Genomic DNA, 18,236 nt, shown 5'->3' on the forward strand with positions numbered 1-18,236 from the left:
AACCACCATACAAAGTTGCTGTTTAATTTGGAGAACTGAATTTAAAAAATAGGTCATTCTAGTATAGGAAAGACTGTGTTTTTACAGTAAAAAAGTTGTGAATATATTGGTATCGATATTGGTAACAGCTAAAATATGTTTGGAAATATCAGAATATTGAATTTTGGCAAAAATCCAAAATTGTACATCCTTAGAAATGGCCCAATATGGGTTGACTTTGACTTGAATTTATGTTACTGTGGTATGAAAAAAATGCATCAGATCATTTGAATTTTATCAGTATCATAACTTAGTTAAACATGTTTTTGTTGGCACCAGTTTGGCTTAGTTGGTAGAGGAGGCACCCAAATACAGAGGCTGGAGTCCTCGATGCACAGGTTGCCGGATAGATTCCGGTCTCTGCGCTGTTTGGTGCATGTTTCAAAAATATGTTATTGTGAAAATCCTGGCAAAAATGTTTCTTTGATTGAAAAGACTTCTAAAATTAGTGCGTTCAAGTGCATATGAATACTTAGGAAACTGCTTGTGTTGTTTTATAGTAATTTTACAAGGGTCGGATGTCCGAGCTCCCTGCCATGTTGTGCAACTACCACAAATAAATTCTGCTACTGCAAGAAACGGTGGCGTCTAAGCAGGGGAGGTATCGCCCTTCACAACAAAAATCACAATTAAGCGTTTCCAGGGTTATATTTAGTAAGCACATTAAAATACAAATACCCAACATCACTGAAGGCAACAGTGTAGTTCAGTAGAGGAATTCAGCAACATCAGCACAAGACTCCCCTGAGACCCTCCCTCAAGCTCCGACATCAAACTGAACTTCCAAATGCGAAGCAGACTAACCCTTTGAGCCATCAGCTCCCAAAATAGAGCTCATCTCTCAGGCTCAGAGCAGACCGGCATGCCTACATGAGGACACCAGCCTCTCCCTCTCTGAGAAACATTAACTATGTTTCTGAACGAGTATCTGATGCCGCCAGCCAAATGTATTATTGATCTCCTCCTCCCGTATATCCATTTCAACAAGAGTGAACAACTGCTTCAGCACCTCCTGTCTGATCTGGATATTTATTTTGAACACAGGATAAGCAGCTGAATATACAACGATTATACACGTACACTAGTTGTGCTTCAAAGGTAGTCTTAAAAAGCAATGATCACAAATGAAACGTGGGTTTTTTATGACAATGCCCTTGATTTTTTCAATCCATAAATCTCACAGGCAGACAAACAGAGACAAGCAGAGACATTGAGACCTTACCTGCACTTCACTGCTGCGCTGTCTGATGGCCTCCTCTTTCTCCTTTATCTCCTCTTCCACAGTGCTCTTCTCCCTGGGGGTCCAGCACAAAAGACACGAGTACTTAACAACTGAGGACAGAGAAGGTAGACCTCGTACACCAAGCCCACCCAGCCCCAGCCAGCTCTCTTTCCCTTGCTCCTGAACCCCCAACACTTCTTCCCCCTGAGCCACCATGATGCCCTAAAATCACAAACTCCAGTTGCACAGTACAGAGAGAGCGCCTGCAGCCACAGCAGGTGAGTGTGAGGGAAATGATACGGAAGGAAAAAACAGAGTGTGCAAGACTTCAGGGCTGTGGAGCTGCAGCTCTGACTGCGATGAGGATGAGTGATGGAGAAAGTGAGCATGTGCTGGCTCAGTCTTATGTGTGGGAGAAAAGGAGTGAGAAGCAGATGGCTGCCTTGAGGATGGAGGGAGAACGCGAGGGAGGAGGGACGAGTGATGATAAGCCAACCTACAAGATCTATCATTTGTGCCGCCTGAATGTTCTCCTCTCTGCTTCACTCTTTCATCCACCCAGGCAGAGAAGAAAGGGAACGGGTAGGGAAAGGGATGCATCAAAACTTGTCCTCAAATGGCTGTAAATAATGGTGTACTTTTTCCACAATCACACAGAAAAACACATAAATGTTTACTTCAAAAGTGTGATGTACTTTCTGCTTTACAGCCAAGGTGTTAATATTTTATAAGACAAGAATATAAGTCTGTTTAGCCTCTACAGTTATTAAACCGTCTTCATAAGCCTCTTACAAATGTATATGCTGAGTGACATTGGTGCCATTATTTCTTTTTGGTGTGTTAGATCAACCCTCTTAAACCTTTCCATTTTTTCATCACATCACTAACTATACCTGTATGTTCCTCCAGACAGGAAGGGGATTAATCGAATACAAATAACACCATCTATATGCGCCAGTCATGAGAAACACACATTTGTTGTGATTCATAAATAAATGACGGTTTTGGATGACCATTTTCTTTTAGATGAACAAAACAAGCATCAACCATAAAACATGCATTGACTATACTATAAATAACAGCTATTTCTATATTCCCTCTCTCACTGCACAATTCCCTTGATTACTGCCCATCTACCACCAGCACAACTCCAAGTTAACACCACCTGAGTAACAGTCCTCTACTCCAACACTTACCTTTTATCTTCCTCTTCCTGGTCTCCATCATGAGCAGAGGGTTGATGCCCCAATTTGAAGCAGCTACAAACATGAATCATCTTTTCAAGCTCCTCTTCTCTAATACCTGTCTGTCTGAAGCTCTGATCTCTGTCACACCGAGTTTTCTTTTCTATTCATCTTTCTTACCTCCCCCCATAATAAACAGCTGTCGGCACAGCTGTCGTTGTGCGATTTTGTTTGTAGACAAAGGGTAGGAAGGAGTCATTTTCCTTTTCTCACTTCTCACTTTCAGCTTTCGCTGTTGAGATGTTTTTCCGACAGATGTCAAAACTAAATTTGTAAAATCATGACAAACAACACTCAAAGAATAGGCTGAAAAAAGGTTTTAGCCTCTAACTTTTAAGTGACTGAAAAATGCATAAAACTTGAGGAACTGTCAAAAGCTGAGGGACTGATAAAAACTGTGATATCTGTTACTCTAAAGTAGTATGATATAAAAGAGGATGTGGAAAAAAAACAAATGTCTGAAGTCACAAAAACATTCATTCAAAATGGCTATGTTGTAAAACTTCATAAGCCCATTAAAGGTAAATAGAACAGTAAAGAAACACTGCTTAGTAGGGGTGTAACAGTACAGAAAAATTTCAGTTCAGTACGTACCTTGCTTTTGAAGTCATGGTTTGGTATGTTTTTGGTACGGTAGTTGAAGCGAATGAATAAAATGTATTCATTTATTTATTTTAACTAAATTGTATTACCATAAATAGGCTGAATAAATTACATTTAAATTATTAATAATGCAGCAACCTCCTTCCAAAAGTTCTTCAATGATTGAAAATATAAATAAATAAATACATGTATGAATTACTAGGTTATTTTATTTGATATATTGACATATTTAAACCCATTCTTTAAACGCTAAAATTCCCCAGCCAACTTGAACGCATCATCACACAACCATGCATTAGCTTGTTAAATATGCAAATGAGTTTCTTGACTGCTGAATTCAACATGGACTTTAGCACTGGATTACTTTTTAACCAATGGGACCTACTACAAAGTTTGGGAGAACTTTTCACAGCCCGTCTGGGTGGACAACGAGTTTAGAGCCATGTGAAATCTGAGGATAACTTTACTTATATGATGCAGCTGCAGACATGAAGGAGCCTGCCCTCCCCCCTGCTCCGAGGCTGATAGTTGAAAGTAGATTTAATTTGATTCACAGAGCCAGAGCACCAGTGTTATAATACAAACTATCTCAAAGAATAGGTCATTCATAACCGGCTGGTGAGACTTTGTTGTTCCTCCTCGTTACACTGATGTTCTTGTTTGAGTGGAGCTTTTTAAAATGCTTTGATTGGTCCGCTGGATGACGTGCTGTCAGCAACACAGCTGCTGAATAATGTCAGTGCTACTGTTGTTGTCTTTGTCCACTGTTGTTTTTTACTGGGAAACAAAGTGTTCCTAACAGGACATTTTTATCTGGGAATATTCACGCTGCTGCTGTCGTTTGCTGTGGTTGTGTGGATGCCAGGACAGTGTGACAGTGAGTTGCACTCTGGTCTGTATGTGAGCATGTATTCATTCGGTACACATCTGTACCGAACCGAGAGGCCTGAGCCAAATCGGTATGGTACGAATACATGTACCTTTACACCCCTACTGCTTAGATACTGACAATAAATACAAGCAGACTGATTTATATACAGTGCATTTACAAAGTATTCAGACCCCCTTAACTTTTTCAGTGTTCTTATGTTGCAGACTGATGCTAACCTGACATGCTAGAGGTTTTCCAGATGGATGTGTGAAACACATCCATCTGGAAAACCTCCAATACTAAGCATTTGGGAAAGGGCAGGGGATTTGAAAAAATCCCAGAGTGTGATTGGATAAACCTTCTATCACATCTTTACGGGCCAATCAGAGCAACAGAACACGTGACGTAGCTGCGACTGAGGTGCATGTTCAGCTACCAATGAATAACATGAACCATGGCGACTGTAGACATGTCAGTAAACAACTTTAGTCGTTTTTGAAAAGAAAACAAATCACTGCTGTTCTTTTTTCTTCTTTTAACGAAGAAATGTCGTCAAGTTCTGATAAAACTGGTGCTTTAGCAGCATCCATGCTAATGTCTTCCACCATAATTGCACCAGCCTCTTGTTTCTGCTTGCTTATGTCACAACTCCGCCGCGCCCCTCGTCGCTGATTGGTCCTGTCACTTTCTAACCAGGCCCAAACGGTTCATATGGGAGCTTTGCAAGATTGATTCGCCAGTGAGAAACACAGAAACAGGCGTATCCATCTACTTTGCAAAGTTAGACTGTTACTGCAGTCATCTGAATTCATATTTTCTCATTAATCTACTCAGTATCCCATAATGACAAAAGGGCAAAACAATTGGAACTTCTTCAATATTAGAATAATGGAGGCCACTGAGCTCTTGGGAACCTTCAGTGCAGCAGATCATGATCATGATGGGGTAGTGAGTGTAGATTAAGAATAAAAATGATTTTGTATCAACTGTAGCATCAGGCTGCAACAAAAGAAAACTGAAAAAAGTGAAAGGGGTCTGAATACTTTTGTATGTACAGTACATATTGCTTCATCTTCCATCATGCAATCAAACAGGAGCTGCTGGATCTCACTTTCTAATCAAAATGCTAATATTATTTATCATTTTTCATGGACTGATAAATAATCCATCTCTGGGGAGGAAGCTGTGGGTGTGAGTGTTGGAAAAGAGTCTATAAGTGTGAGAGTGATATAATCCTGCAGACCTGAACCAGTGACAAATTCATTCAGCCAGCCAAAACGCTGCACCCTTCTGGTCAGTATGACACAGAAAGACTGTCACTCAGACAGCGATGTTACTTTACTTAATTCGACATCGTGATATTTAATGATTTTTAGTCTTTTTGGCTACATCTGATTGTCCAGTTTAAGCCGTCTTTAGGCTACCTCTGCACTGATGTGGCTTCAGTAAGAATGTAAAAATTGTAAATATACAAGAACAAACATGTACCTTTGTAGTTCTACAATCTCGTTGCTGAGTGAGTCCAGCTCCTTGATGGCCGAGAAGTCAGCGGCAAGGTTAGCCAAGTTGTTCTGGAGATGAGAAGTGGTAAATGACAAAATGATAAATATAAAATGATAATCTATTCTAAGATAAGAATCACCTCTGAGTCACAGAAGAAATATACAGACTCATGTGTTAACAAAAGAAGGGAGAAATACATCAGATGCTGATGAAAAATCCTTGCCACTAAAAAATACTCAGTTGAAGAAGAAAACTATCACAGCACAGGACAAACCAATGATCAATAAACCTACACTGATGGCTTTACAACAAACACACGTGACTTAACAGATGGAAACACAAAAGCTGTGTTTCCATCAGGGGGTCCGGTTTGATTCAGTTTGGTTTGGTATGGTTTGGTACGCTAAACCCCAAAATTGCGTTTCCACAGACTCCAGTGCTCTCACTTGGGGGGGGGGGGGCGGGGCTGTAAAAGCATGCATGTGAACTCACATGCAGCATGAGTCTGCTGTTCCAGCAACAGAGTTATAGAAAGGATGAGTGACAGAAATCAGTTGGGAATAAGCAGTAAACAGCTTTATTTCAGCTGAAATTGCTTTTTAAAAAATAACTACATCTTAATAATGTTGTTAACCGCTGTCAGTACAGATTCTCAGCTGATGGAATACGTGTACAGAGATGGTTTGACTCGTAACACTACGTTTATATGTGAATATATCTAGTCTAGAACAGTTTATAAGACAAAATATAAAGTTTAGAGCTGTACTGTGAGAATTTGCCGCATTGAAAATAAAGTAAAAGTTCAGCTGGTGTTAAAATCGAGCTAGATTAAGTCAGAAATACAGGGTGCGCTGATCTCATTTTAAAATAGGCTGCAGCCTGAAGTTTTATGAGCCCATTCAACACCCACAGAGCGATGTTTTCACAGGTTAACTAACGTAAGAAGTAGATTAATACCTAGTTACAGATGAGAATGAACTGTTCTAAGGCTTTGTATTCACAAAACTTCAGCATTAATTTAGTTTCTCATCCATCATGGATGGATCTGGCTGATGTGAGCCTTTGGGCTCTGCTTTGTGTTCTTAAAATCAGGTCCAGATAAACATCAGGAAACTTGATTTGTGGTCAGATACCAATATCCACAGACCAGGAAACAGTTTGGCTCTCCGTCGAGTCCAAATATTTCCCATTTAGGCAGATATTGGTCCATTTTTCTCCCGTTTTCGTCCACTTCTCACAGTGCAGACTTCGTGTTTGAAGGCGAGCAACTGAGTCGCGCGCTGACGTGACGTCAGTGCAGTCCCTATTGTTGTGTGTGTAGCTCCACCTTTTTGGTACAGATAGGGAAAATTGGTACCCCTACGGAAGGGTGCCAAAAAGTGGGACCGTACGGGTCGTTTTTTTGGGACCCTTTCCAACTTTTGCTCTATGGAAACGCAAAAAAATGCGTGCCGTACCACACTGAACTGAGCCGGACCGCTTGGTGGAAAGGACCTAAAAATGTCACAGACGAGCAGGAGACATCAGGATAATGACAGTGACACTAGGGAGAAAACAGCAATGAAGAGAAGCTCTGGGTATAAGGATTTTTTTGTGATGTATCTTCTTGAACTTTTTTTCCAGATAAATAAACAAAATCATGTTTAAGGCCCACAGAGCTGAAATGATGCCCATGGTCAATAACAAAATACAACATCAGATCTTGCCCTTGTTCATCTTTAGCTGAAATATTCAGATAACAACGATTTCAGGGAAAACACTGGTATTAATCCTGCTGCCCATGAGAAGTGAATGAAATGTCAGAATACATAAAAGTGATGCATGAGGAGGGACACAAAGGCAAACAGCTGCAAGCTTAGATTATACAAAGAGCACAAACTGGAGAAATAAGAAGCAATACAAGTAGAAATCATATCAAAGAAAATTTGAATTTATGATACCTTTACAAAAATTTAGAAATTATGTAAATTATATGGATAGCATAAAATCAAAGAACAGAGAGACAGACAAAAGTCATATGAAATTAACACGATAACTTATGCTGAAAAAGAAAATAAAACAACCATCCTCACATAAGGGTGACTACAGAGTGTAACCAGGTAGTGTTCATGATAAACTCTTATTCATACGCATGTTCAGCTTGGCTGTACCTCATCAAAGAATGGGCGATATTAAGGTAATATTGTATCCCAGGGTATTAAAAAAGCCACAGCACCGAGTTAATTGTCCTCATGACAACGTTGCTACGCAATGTGCACATGTTTATAATAAATAAAAGACGAATTGTGCAAATGTACTGCCACGTTTACTCACATGCCATGGCTTGGCACGGCGCTGGCACCGTGGCACGGTCTTCTCTAAAATCACATTTTTACCCACGTCAATGAAATCGGCAGGGGTTTATGTAAAGGGTTCCATATCTTTGTTTGTTTGTTTGTATGAGTACAAGATAACTCGAGAACAGAAAGTCGGATCTTCACCAAACTTTCAGGGAATATTGTGATAGTGACAGGGAAGAATCGATTAGATTTTGGTGATGATCCGCGCACCTGTTTGTTTTTTTCTGGGACTTCGAAATTTTGAACACCATAGTAATCAATGGGAGCGTAAGTTCCTCAGTGGCGCTGCTTGGGCATGGATCTGCTGCCTCAGACGGCCATTCTAGTTACTCATGTATCGCTGGCTGTAATGGGATCCAAGACGATGTGAGTTTAAACACACTTAAATTCTTTTTCTAATTGTAAATCAGTGATGAGAAATTATAACATTTATGACTATCTACACGTCCTGCAGCAGCAACGCCAGGCACAATTAGAACCATCAAAGGTTTTTAAAAACATCTAAATTTACCTTTAACCATCTGATGTGAAATGTAGCTGAAGTTACACCGTGCTTGTTGGTTATTTAATGTCCTGAATTCATCTGTAACTTTTTATAAGCTTCCTGTAAAGTAAACCCTCGACCGGACAGAGATAACAATTTAAGCACAATGCCAAAATAAATAGCCTAATATTTTATTCCAACCTTTATCCGTTTGAAAGCACATGAACATTGTTTCACATTCCCATATCCAATGATAAAAGTTGATTATTATTTCTTATTTTAACTCTGAGAGGAATGGAGGGAAGAGGGTCTTAGATGGAGAGAACACTGAGAGAAACTTTGTTTGATCTTCTGTCCTGATGTAACATTTAACTGAAGTATAGCAATGCTTCAACTATAAATCACTTTCAGTGCTCTTGTAAACATGTTTTTTTCAGACTCAAAGCATTCTGATAAAGGATCAGACGAAGTGGTGTAGAGGTGCTCACTGTATAAGTGCTTGTATAATATGCTTTTTTATAACATCTGTAATAATACTTTATACTCCAGAAAAATTTGGGGAGGGTATGTGGGTATTTAAGAATGAATACCAGCCAATCCTAACCTCATCTTTACTCCTTCTGGTTACATCTTCTATCAGTTTGACCCTAAAGCTGGTACACTGTTCCAGGAACCAAACATCATCAGTTATCATAAGGGAGGCATGGGTTGGCTCTGATCCAGTCTTCAACTTAAGTATAAAATACATAGGCGTTCTGAAGAACTCACCTGTTTAATGTTGAGCCGGTCAGATGGAGGGATCATCTCTGGGGAGAGACTCTGTGGAGGGTCCAGGCCTTTAGTTAGCTTCTGATTGATCAGATAGAGTGCCAGGGCAAACTGTTCCCTTGTCAGTTTGCCGATGTCTCCAATGTCACAAAGCTCCCTGAGAACAGACAAGTTACATAAGAGAGTAACGATTGACACCTCAGGCAACAGCGACTATTTTTAATAGTGGGACAGATAATCATGTGTTACAGAGACCAATTAACGATTGTCACGACATGATGAGTGGAGATTAAAAATCCATAAGAGGTGATGTTTCCCAATAGGATACATCAGCATGTAATACTGCAGTTCTTTGAAACTCAGGACTATGCTGCAGCAACTTCATTACAATTACTTTTTCTTCACACTTACCGTACAACTAAATAATAACTAAATAACCACAGGCATCGTTTCTCATTGAACATTTTTTTCTTACCTTCTATGAAAATAGACATTTTTAATTCTAAACACTCCAACATTAATGTAATAAGTTATTCTTTAATGAACCATACAAAAAAAATAAAACCAGCAGGACTTTTACCAGATTTGTGCTGCTAAATTTACTCAAGCAAAAGTGGTAACTGTTAAGTTTTCTCTCAAATAAACTATTTCTTTATCTGTTTCTTGCTGAATTTAACACCCTTCTGCATTGTTCTTCTTATTTCCCATTGTCATTTTTTGTTGTATGATTCTGTTCTTAATGGGGGCAAGCCGTTGTGGCCACTATTAAGGTTTCTCTATCGATTTGTCCTTTTAGGAGTTTTGAAGAGGAAATTTAGGATCCAAATCAAGGGTTTATGATAGAGCAGCCCTTTGAGTAAATAAAGAATAGGACTCCTGGAAAAGAAATGTTTTGACCAGAGAATAAACAGACTATAGATAGATAGATAGATATATAGATAAAACAGACTAGTTATATAATGAGACATGTGAAACGGCTCAATTCAAATAAAATAAAGGTTCACTGTTGTGTGTTCGTACACTAGAAGAGAAGCGTTTAGCCTCACTTACCAGATACGTGCAAGTGTGGCAGAGGGTAGCCCTGTTTTGAGGAAGATATCTCTGACTTCAGGTCCAGAGACAAGTCCATCCATGTCACCGTCTGTCTTGCTAAACAGTTCATCGTACTTTGCTTTGTCTGCTGGCGACACCACCCACTGAACAGGAAACACAGTTAATTAGCAGCAAATAGTATTCATTGTTAAATTCAATAAAACTTCAGGACACAACTGTAACATAAATATAAAATATACTCACAAACATAAGGCCTTTTGCCTTTTTCTTTTGAAAAACACATTGAACTAGCCACTCTGAAATCATTTTAAATGTTTCTTGTTGCAGCTTTATGGCAGTAAAAGTAAAACATCCAGACCCCTTTTCAGGTACTGCAGGCAGAGGAGAGACTGGTCAGGTACTCACAGGGGCGGCTGCTGGTGTTGGGGCAGGAGCTGGGGCAGGTTTTGGGGGGTGGGGCATGGTCTTAGAGCCAGAGTGGGAGGAGCGACTGTCTTTGACTGAGGGGGGTGAGGGTAAGAGGGGCATCACAGGAGGCACAGAGGGTTTTTTCCTCTTTGAGGGTGGAACCAGGGGAGGTGGCAGGGACATGGGAACAGGTTCTCCCTCTAGTGCTCTGTATACCAGATACATCGCCTGGGAAAGGGCAGGAAAATCAATGGTTATAGGAAAATTACCATCCTGTCATTAATGAGTCTTCACAGTTCTCCTAGATGTCTGGGATCTGCTCCTTAAACTTTGTGGTTGCGTGTAGAATATAAGCACACCAATAAATGGATATGGACTGTGTAGGGAAACACATATTTCAGATATAAAACATGAGAGTCAAAGTCAAATCAAGGGCGCAGATGCCCACTTTGATGCCTGTGATCAATATGATAACACACTGTTTGAACAGTACTGGTTGAATCATAATTTTCAACAGCAGAAGATGAAACTAACATCAGACTGTAAATGCAACCTTTGCGGTTTCTTTGGATTAGTAATCTTGACTTGTTTCTTACCACTGAAAATTCATCTTTGTCCAACATGCCATCTCTGTCGAGGTCACTGAGCTCCCAAACCTTCAAACACACAAATATTATTGTTCAGCATGCATCATTCTAAAATACAGATACAGATACTGACTCACTGGCAGTTTCACTTCCTCTATGAGCTCCTCTTTCACCAACCAGATTTTTGATTTCACATCCTTTTTTAAGCTTTCTGCCTTGAACAGTTTCTTTTATTGTTTTACACTGTTACATATGAATAACAGTTAGTTTTAATGAGAGACGCTAAAAAAAAACAGGGTTGGGTTTCCTTGCTGACTAAGAACTACTAATGCTATTTCTAAAAGGCTTAACAAAAATGAAGTATTCTGTTTGGGCTTCATACCCTGCCGAGGATGTCCACTGGCAGTTTGGAGTTAAGCAGGACGGGTTTGACTTTGTCTCCAGTTAGGATCCCTCCAACTGGACCCAGACTTTCAAAGATGGAGTCAAACTTCATTTTCTCCTCAGGCTGAGGGTAAAAAAAAATATATATATATGTACAACTGTTCAATGAACAACTCTCAGTTTTTATATACAGCATCCATAAACATATGTGCAAAAAATCTGTTTCAAGTGATCAAGCAAATAAGGATTTCAGACCTCTGAGCTATAAAAATAAATTAAATGAGAAAAAACAAACAAACACTCCTTTATAATAATTAATAACAATAAATAATAGTGCTGTCAAACGATTAAAATTTTTAATCAGATTAATCACAGGGTTGCTGTAGATTAATTTCGATTAATCATGATTAAATATCATTCATTTTTAATCTATATTAATCGCGTTTCATTTTTCATTAGCAAACAGACTCAAGAAAGAAGGGAATATATATGCCAGGGCTACTCAATCACAAATTCAACTGGGTCAAATTTTTAAATCAATAAATGTAGCTGGGCCAGACATGTTTGGCACCCAGTAAGCAGCTGGTAATGTCAAATTTCGAAACAATACAGATCAATTTGATGAAAAATATTCACTTTAATTCATAGTCTCCCTTTTAAATTTGGCGCTCCGTGAGGGTGGTTTGTCGCAAGCTTGGCAATGGGTTAGCCAAAGTGCTAGCAGAATCCCCGACGAACGTATGCTTTGCGTTAATGTGGTATTTTAAGCTGGAAGTGCTTCAGTGAAAAGAAAACTCCTTCCTGCAGAATGTGCATAATACTTTATGTAGGTCGACTGTTCCATCTTGTTTTTTTTTGTACTCAAATTTCCCATCGAGAGGGCCGACATGCTGTTTAGAGTCTTCCATATCAAGTTGGTTGGTCACTACTGGATCAACCGCCAATTTGCACATGCGCAGCGGCATGCTCTACGGTAACCCTACTTGGACAAACTGCCTGAAATGCGTTGCCAAAGAGGTTTCAGGGATTTTGAGTCATTCTGCACTGTAGATGGGTTAACTGTTTAACGGTTAAAAGTTTTAGTCAGATTAATCATGGTGATGGATTAATTAACGCGTTAATTTTGACAGCCCTAATAAATAATATTGAAAAGCATTCATGGCTTTAAAAGCTTATGTCTCATTAGAGCGTAGTTGATTTCTATATTTCTTCTTTTTTTTTTTTAAGGAAAATAAAATTCAAATGACATTACAGCAAAACTATTCACTCAGCCATGTATTCATTTGAGCACACAGTAACAATAAGTAACACAATAGGAATTGCAGTACATTTGTGTTTTCTACAGTGTAGTCATCAAGTAATTTTTTGCTTTTACACCTTAAGTGAACGTTGATGTGGATTATTTGCAGAAGAACATGGGAAGCTTTCACATTAACTAGGTACAGAAAGGTTATACATTTTTTTGTTTTTTGCATACTTAATTCAAGGTTTAAGGAATGACTATTATTTGAAGAGATTCCATCATAAAAAGTTCACCAAGTTGCATTTAAAAAAGAAAAAACAAAACAAAACAAAATTTTACACGTCTCACCTTAACAACCCATGGGATATCAACAGCCACTCCTCCTGCCAACAGCGGACTGCTTGTGTCATGCTGGAAGATAACCAACACTCAGTTATCATTACTGTCTTTAAACAGCGTGAGATACCAGACTTTGAGAAATAAATATTACATCAGTACATCATCAATAAAAATGAAATGCTGGGACACTTTAATTAAAAGTTTGGAAAGGTTTTGTTTTCTGCTGCATTATTGAAAGAGACCCTCTCATATGAATTTTGTGCCAAGGATCACAGTAGATTTCAACACTGTGACAGAATTAAACAAATTCACATGAAGGCGGCCATTACTGAGCAGTTCACTCTGGGTCTTGATATGATGTGATTTGTGAAGTGGTCTTTCTCCTCTGCGGTGCCGTTAATGCCTTGTAAATTTTCTCAAAATGTAAAGATCTATATGGTTCAACATATATACATAAAAGACACTATCAGTACTCTTGCAAAGTAAACATGTCTTAACATGCAGGGTTCCTTTAAATACCTTAATCAGACATTTTTTCTAAGGGTTCTTCCAAATAAGCAGAATTCAATTTGAATCTTAAAATGGGCAGAATATGTGCTGAATTGCAGAGTAGAAGACTTACAAATTTGGGTGGAGGAACAGCCACATTAAGGCTCTTGAGTGCCACCTCCAGGCCATTTTGAGCACAGGCCACCAACCGCAGAGCTATAAAGAATTGCTGTGGAGGTCAAAGGAGTAGTACGTGATATAAACCCAGTGATTATATGGACTTCGTACTTATTAAACAAATGAGTTTAATGTAGTTCAAAGTGCATCTATACCTGTTTGTTAAGGGCCCCTTTACGTTCAGAGTCTGCCAAATCCCAGATCTGTGGAGACAGATAAGTTTACACATTCATTAACATCAACTAAAACAGCAAAGACAATAGAGGGGTGATAAAGCTATGCTGATCTGAGGTTTTCTCACCTTCCCTAGGACCAAGTCAGCCAAGCCGGACCTCTTCAGGAATAGAGCTGCATCTGCTGCTGCCACTCGCCCACTGCCTGTTGGATCAACCTACATGTAAACAGGCAAAAACATATAGCCAGGAATTTCATTAGAAAGTAAACCATCTCAGAAACATATGTTTCATATCTCTAATCCTAACAAAGCCCCTGAATTTCCTATCATCCAAAGATTTAGGCTGCACTTGCACTTGGCAATCCATACCCTGCCATAGCACATTTGGCTAATGTGAGTGCTCTTTAATGTTCCCAAGTATGTTGCAGTTCCTTGGGCATGGCACAGGTGGAAGAGGAGGACTTCAGTACAGTAAAATTGCTCTTGCAGCAGCACAATCACGAGTATGCATTATAGAGATAACAAATTATCCATACAGCCATTCCTCTCGCAATAATTTTAAACAATGACATAAAGGGTTCACATGGGTTCAATGCAGAGGTCGAGTTTTAACTCACAATTTGGGAGGATAAAAATATTTAGGGTCAGCCGATGTGTAGGATGATGACAACATGATGATGTATGTGCTCAGACCCAGTCAGAGCTGGAAGAATGTGAGTGCAGGCCAGTGGAGGACCGGGGAGGGGGGAAAATTATACTTTGGCACATTGTGAGGTAGTTAGGCAGTATGATAGTGCACCCTTAGACTACACTTGGAAGTCAGGAAAAAAAAGCTTTTGGCATATTATCATTTGTAGAAATGATGCAACTCAAACACATAAGATTTCCCTGAAATAAGAGAGCCACTTAAATCAATACTGATAATAAACCAAAGCAATTTCCTGTGCAGTTGATTAGCCTGACACTGGATCTGTGAGCAGTGCTTCATGAGGCTCACATTGAGCTCCCCTGACATGTTGGGCAGAGGGAAACATTATTAATTCATAGATAGACTTCCTCTACGGCGAACAGAGACTAGAGCTGATAGGGGAAAAGAGAGATAACTGTTCAGTGTAGTACATACAGAGAATTTAAAGGGTCAGTGAACTTATGAAAAAAAGTTAAATGTCTTAATATTTATCTGTCCATCTCTATTTGTACTTCAGCTATCTCTAATCCAAAGCAATCTACACACACAGTAAAAAAAATGAGCTAATAAAGAATTATTGATAAACACCTGTAAAGTGATGCAAAAGACACCGTAATTCATGAAAGATACCCCTGCCAACTTTTCACTTTTAAGCAAGACAGTTTTGCATACCTGTCGATAATATTTGTCATAGATGGGATTTCCACTGGAGAGCTGAAAAGAAAAATAAACAGAAAAATTAACACAACTTGACAGACTGAAACAAGTCAGTGCTTATAAAATATGTTTAAGCATCTTTGAAAACATTGACAACCCAAAGTGTCACTGCTCATTTGGTCTTTTTCAGAGAAAGTTTTTAATTTGAATTCAAAATGATCAAACTAGATATACAAACACATTTGAAATGCTCTGTCAGTTCTGCAGATTCAGTTTAACAAGCTCATCAAGGCCTGGCTGGCTACATTAAGTGTGTCATTCTCTGAGCCAGGGCAGCTGTTGAAAGAAAAAGCCTGATCCATTACAGATGGAGAATGGAGGACACAGATTTCAACCAATATGTAAGCATTTGGTGTTCTTGTGGCCGTTATACCCACAGACATCTCTTTTACTACAACAGCTGCAATGTTAAAAACATCTGCCTGTGAAAAGGGAGCATATTGGCTTTGATCACAACTTTGGAAAGTGTGCAAGTACCAAAGGATAGCTCTTATACAATCTGTTTACGATTAAAAGTAACATTGGTGTAGCTTTTTCCATAAACTCAACAGATGGTGAAGGCCTACCTATGAGACAGTGTAGGAATGTGCATGATTGGTTGACTTAATAATGTTGCCACCCTAGTTAGCAAGCACCAGGCTTATAAATCAGTTACACAAACATCATTATTTGTATGCTCCCAATGACAGGTAAAAGCATCTGTAACGCAGCGATTCATTTATCTGCCAACACTGTGATCCTGCCCCTCCTGAAAATACAGCATCACTACATCGGGAAGAGCTTACCCCTTGACTTGAACAAATTTTCAGTATTTTCTTGTTGTTTTCTTAGCTTTGACTAGAAACTGGTTTTAAAGGAGGTGTTTCCACAATGCAGCTAGCTCATGAAGCAGGTGCGTAGGAGGTATAACTATAGCTTGAAAAAAGAAAGTCCTCTGCACTGTTCTTGCTTATCATCCCCGTTCATGACAAAATAACATTTCTGCCCCTCTCGATTTCCTCTTGTCACACAGTTCCACTGACTAGAGGATTAGTCGCTACGAACAACCTCAAGATCGCAACTTCAGACATCATTATGCAACAGATAACAGATCAGGGCTGCAATGAGTAGCTGTATTTCTTTTCAATATTTTTAGCCATCTGTTCCAATTATATGACTGAATTATGATCTGTTTTAAAGAGAAAATGCCAGAATCAAAGTTTCCACACTCCAGATGCATTTAATCTTAAATATGCATTGCAGACAAAAAAGCACAGTCACATTTGTCAGTGAGCTATCAGTATATGTTCGCATTTTTTGCCCATACTTGCAATCTGGCCAGCTGTGCCATTGTGAGCTTCCTGGCCAAGACTTTTCCAGAGACTGCAGTCTGTGCCTCACACCATGCAGTTAACTCCTATGAGTCATGACAACACACATGGTTTCCGCTAAACTACATGCTGACTTCAGAATAAGCATCCCCAAGGTACTGATGGTCAGCTTCAGATGCTCAGTACAGGGCGTCACTCCACAGACAACGGCTAATACTGCCGTCCGGCACATCCTTCCCAAACACCCCCTTTCCTCTTTTAATGCTATTGTTCACAGTTGAACAGGAAGAATCAACATTTCCTACGTCATATAGCTGAAACTGTCACAAGTTGTAGTGCTTTCAAATTGACAAGTGCAGCAAAGGAGGAACGATAGAACTTAAAATCAATTGGGGTGTGGTTTGCCATTGAGGGGATTAAGTAAATACTAATAATGATAACTTTATTTATATAGCACTTTTTAAAACACACCGCTACAAAGTACTTCACAAATCCCAAAAGGGGCAGACAGATAAGCAAACACACATAACAAACATACCCACAACTAGAAAAGCACTCGGAGAGCGCAGACCTCCGCCATTAGCCCTATCTCCCAATAGTACAGAATCCTTTAAAAAAAATCCTGGATCCAGACGGTGATCCGGATCACTCCCAAAATCTAATCAGTTCTTTCTTATGCCATTTCTGACATTTCCTGAAAATTTCATCCAAATCCATTCATAACTTTTTGAGTTATGTTGCTAACAAACAAACTAACAAACAAACAAACAAACCCTGTTGATCACATAACCTCCTTGGCGGAGGTAATAAATAACACAATCAATGTATGCAAAATTTCAAACACAAGTACTAGTTATAGAAAAGGTAATCTATAAAACAGTAGAGACACAACATGACATACAACATTAATCCAATCCAAACAAAATCAAGAGAAAAGCACAGGTTTGTCAGGATGTCGGTACAGAGTTGCACATATTGCTAAGGGAGACGGTGACTAACAGGAACAACACAGTCAACGGTCTGCATAGTTATCTTTCAGCTTTGTCAACTGCCAATGTACAGCAAGATAACTGTTCACACATGCACACACTTATCTTTCTCTGGCCAATGCAACGTCTTTTCTGTGACACACAATAGTGTGCCTGGAACTGTTGGCGGCTGTAACACTGTAGTCATTGTACTGGTGACTCTTTGAGCATTGAAAAAAACAGCCCCTCAATCACTCCCAAGAAAGCCCAGACAAGCATACAGCTGATAAAGATACATTTAAGTTGTAGTGTAAGGGCTGACGGCACAGTTCAGTTTACTCAAGGGTTGTCATGATACAACAATTTTCAATTTCAATATGACACCGTGACAGTAGTGTTGACACCATGGAAAGAAAAAGAGCTGTCTTAGGCACTCAATATTGGGTTATTTCTTGTTTTTAATCATCAAAATTGAAAAGCAAACTCCTACACACTGTGTGAATTGCACAAATATACATATTGGCGAAATGCAGGTACTGAAACTTTGCTGTCACCTGTGCTATTTAGGTAGTGTATAGTAGGGGTCAACTGATTATTGACCTGGATGATTATTGAGGCTGATATG

The 18,236-nt window shown here is 39.2% G+C and overlaps 1 protein-coding gene across 1 annotated transcript in view; it reads right to left on the reverse strand.

The window, feature by feature from the left end:
• Positions 1-18,236, reverse strand: part of eps15 (epidermal growth factor receptor pathway substrate 15) — a 32,566-nt gene that overhangs the window by 12,485 nt on the left and 1,845 nt on the right. Inside the window, exons 2-13 of the mRNA XM_041790848.1 lie at positions 15,289-15,330; positions 14,055-14,144; positions 13,909-13,956; positions 13,710-13,805; positions 13,097-13,159; positions 11,504-11,629; positions 11,131-11,190; positions 10,532-10,762; positions 10,124-10,269; positions 9,074-9,230; positions 5,468-5,550; positions 1,262-1,334 (exon numbers count right to left, since the gene is read on the reverse strand). Of these exons, the coding sequence (XP_041646782.1) occupies positions 1,262-1,334; positions 5,468-5,550; positions 9,074-9,230; positions 10,124-10,269; positions 10,532-10,762; positions 11,131-11,190; positions 11,504-11,629; positions 13,097-13,159; positions 13,710-13,805; positions 13,909-13,956; positions 14,055-14,144; positions 15,289-15,330 (1,215 nt within the window). The remainder of the gene's footprint in view (positions 1-1,261; positions 1,335-5,467; positions 5,551-9,073; positions 9,231-10,123; positions 10,270-10,531; positions 10,763-11,130; positions 11,191-11,503; positions 11,630-13,096; positions 13,160-13,709; positions 13,806-13,908; positions 13,957-14,054; positions 14,145-15,288; positions 15,331-18,236) is intronic.

This window comes from Cheilinus undulatus, linkage group 7, assembly GCF_018320785.1.
Source record: "Cheilinus undulatus linkage group 7, ASM1832078v1, whole genome shotgun sequence".
Classification (NCBI taxonomy): domain Eukaryota; kingdom Metazoa; phylum Chordata; class Actinopteri; order Labriformes; family Labridae; genus Cheilinus; species Cheilinus undulatus.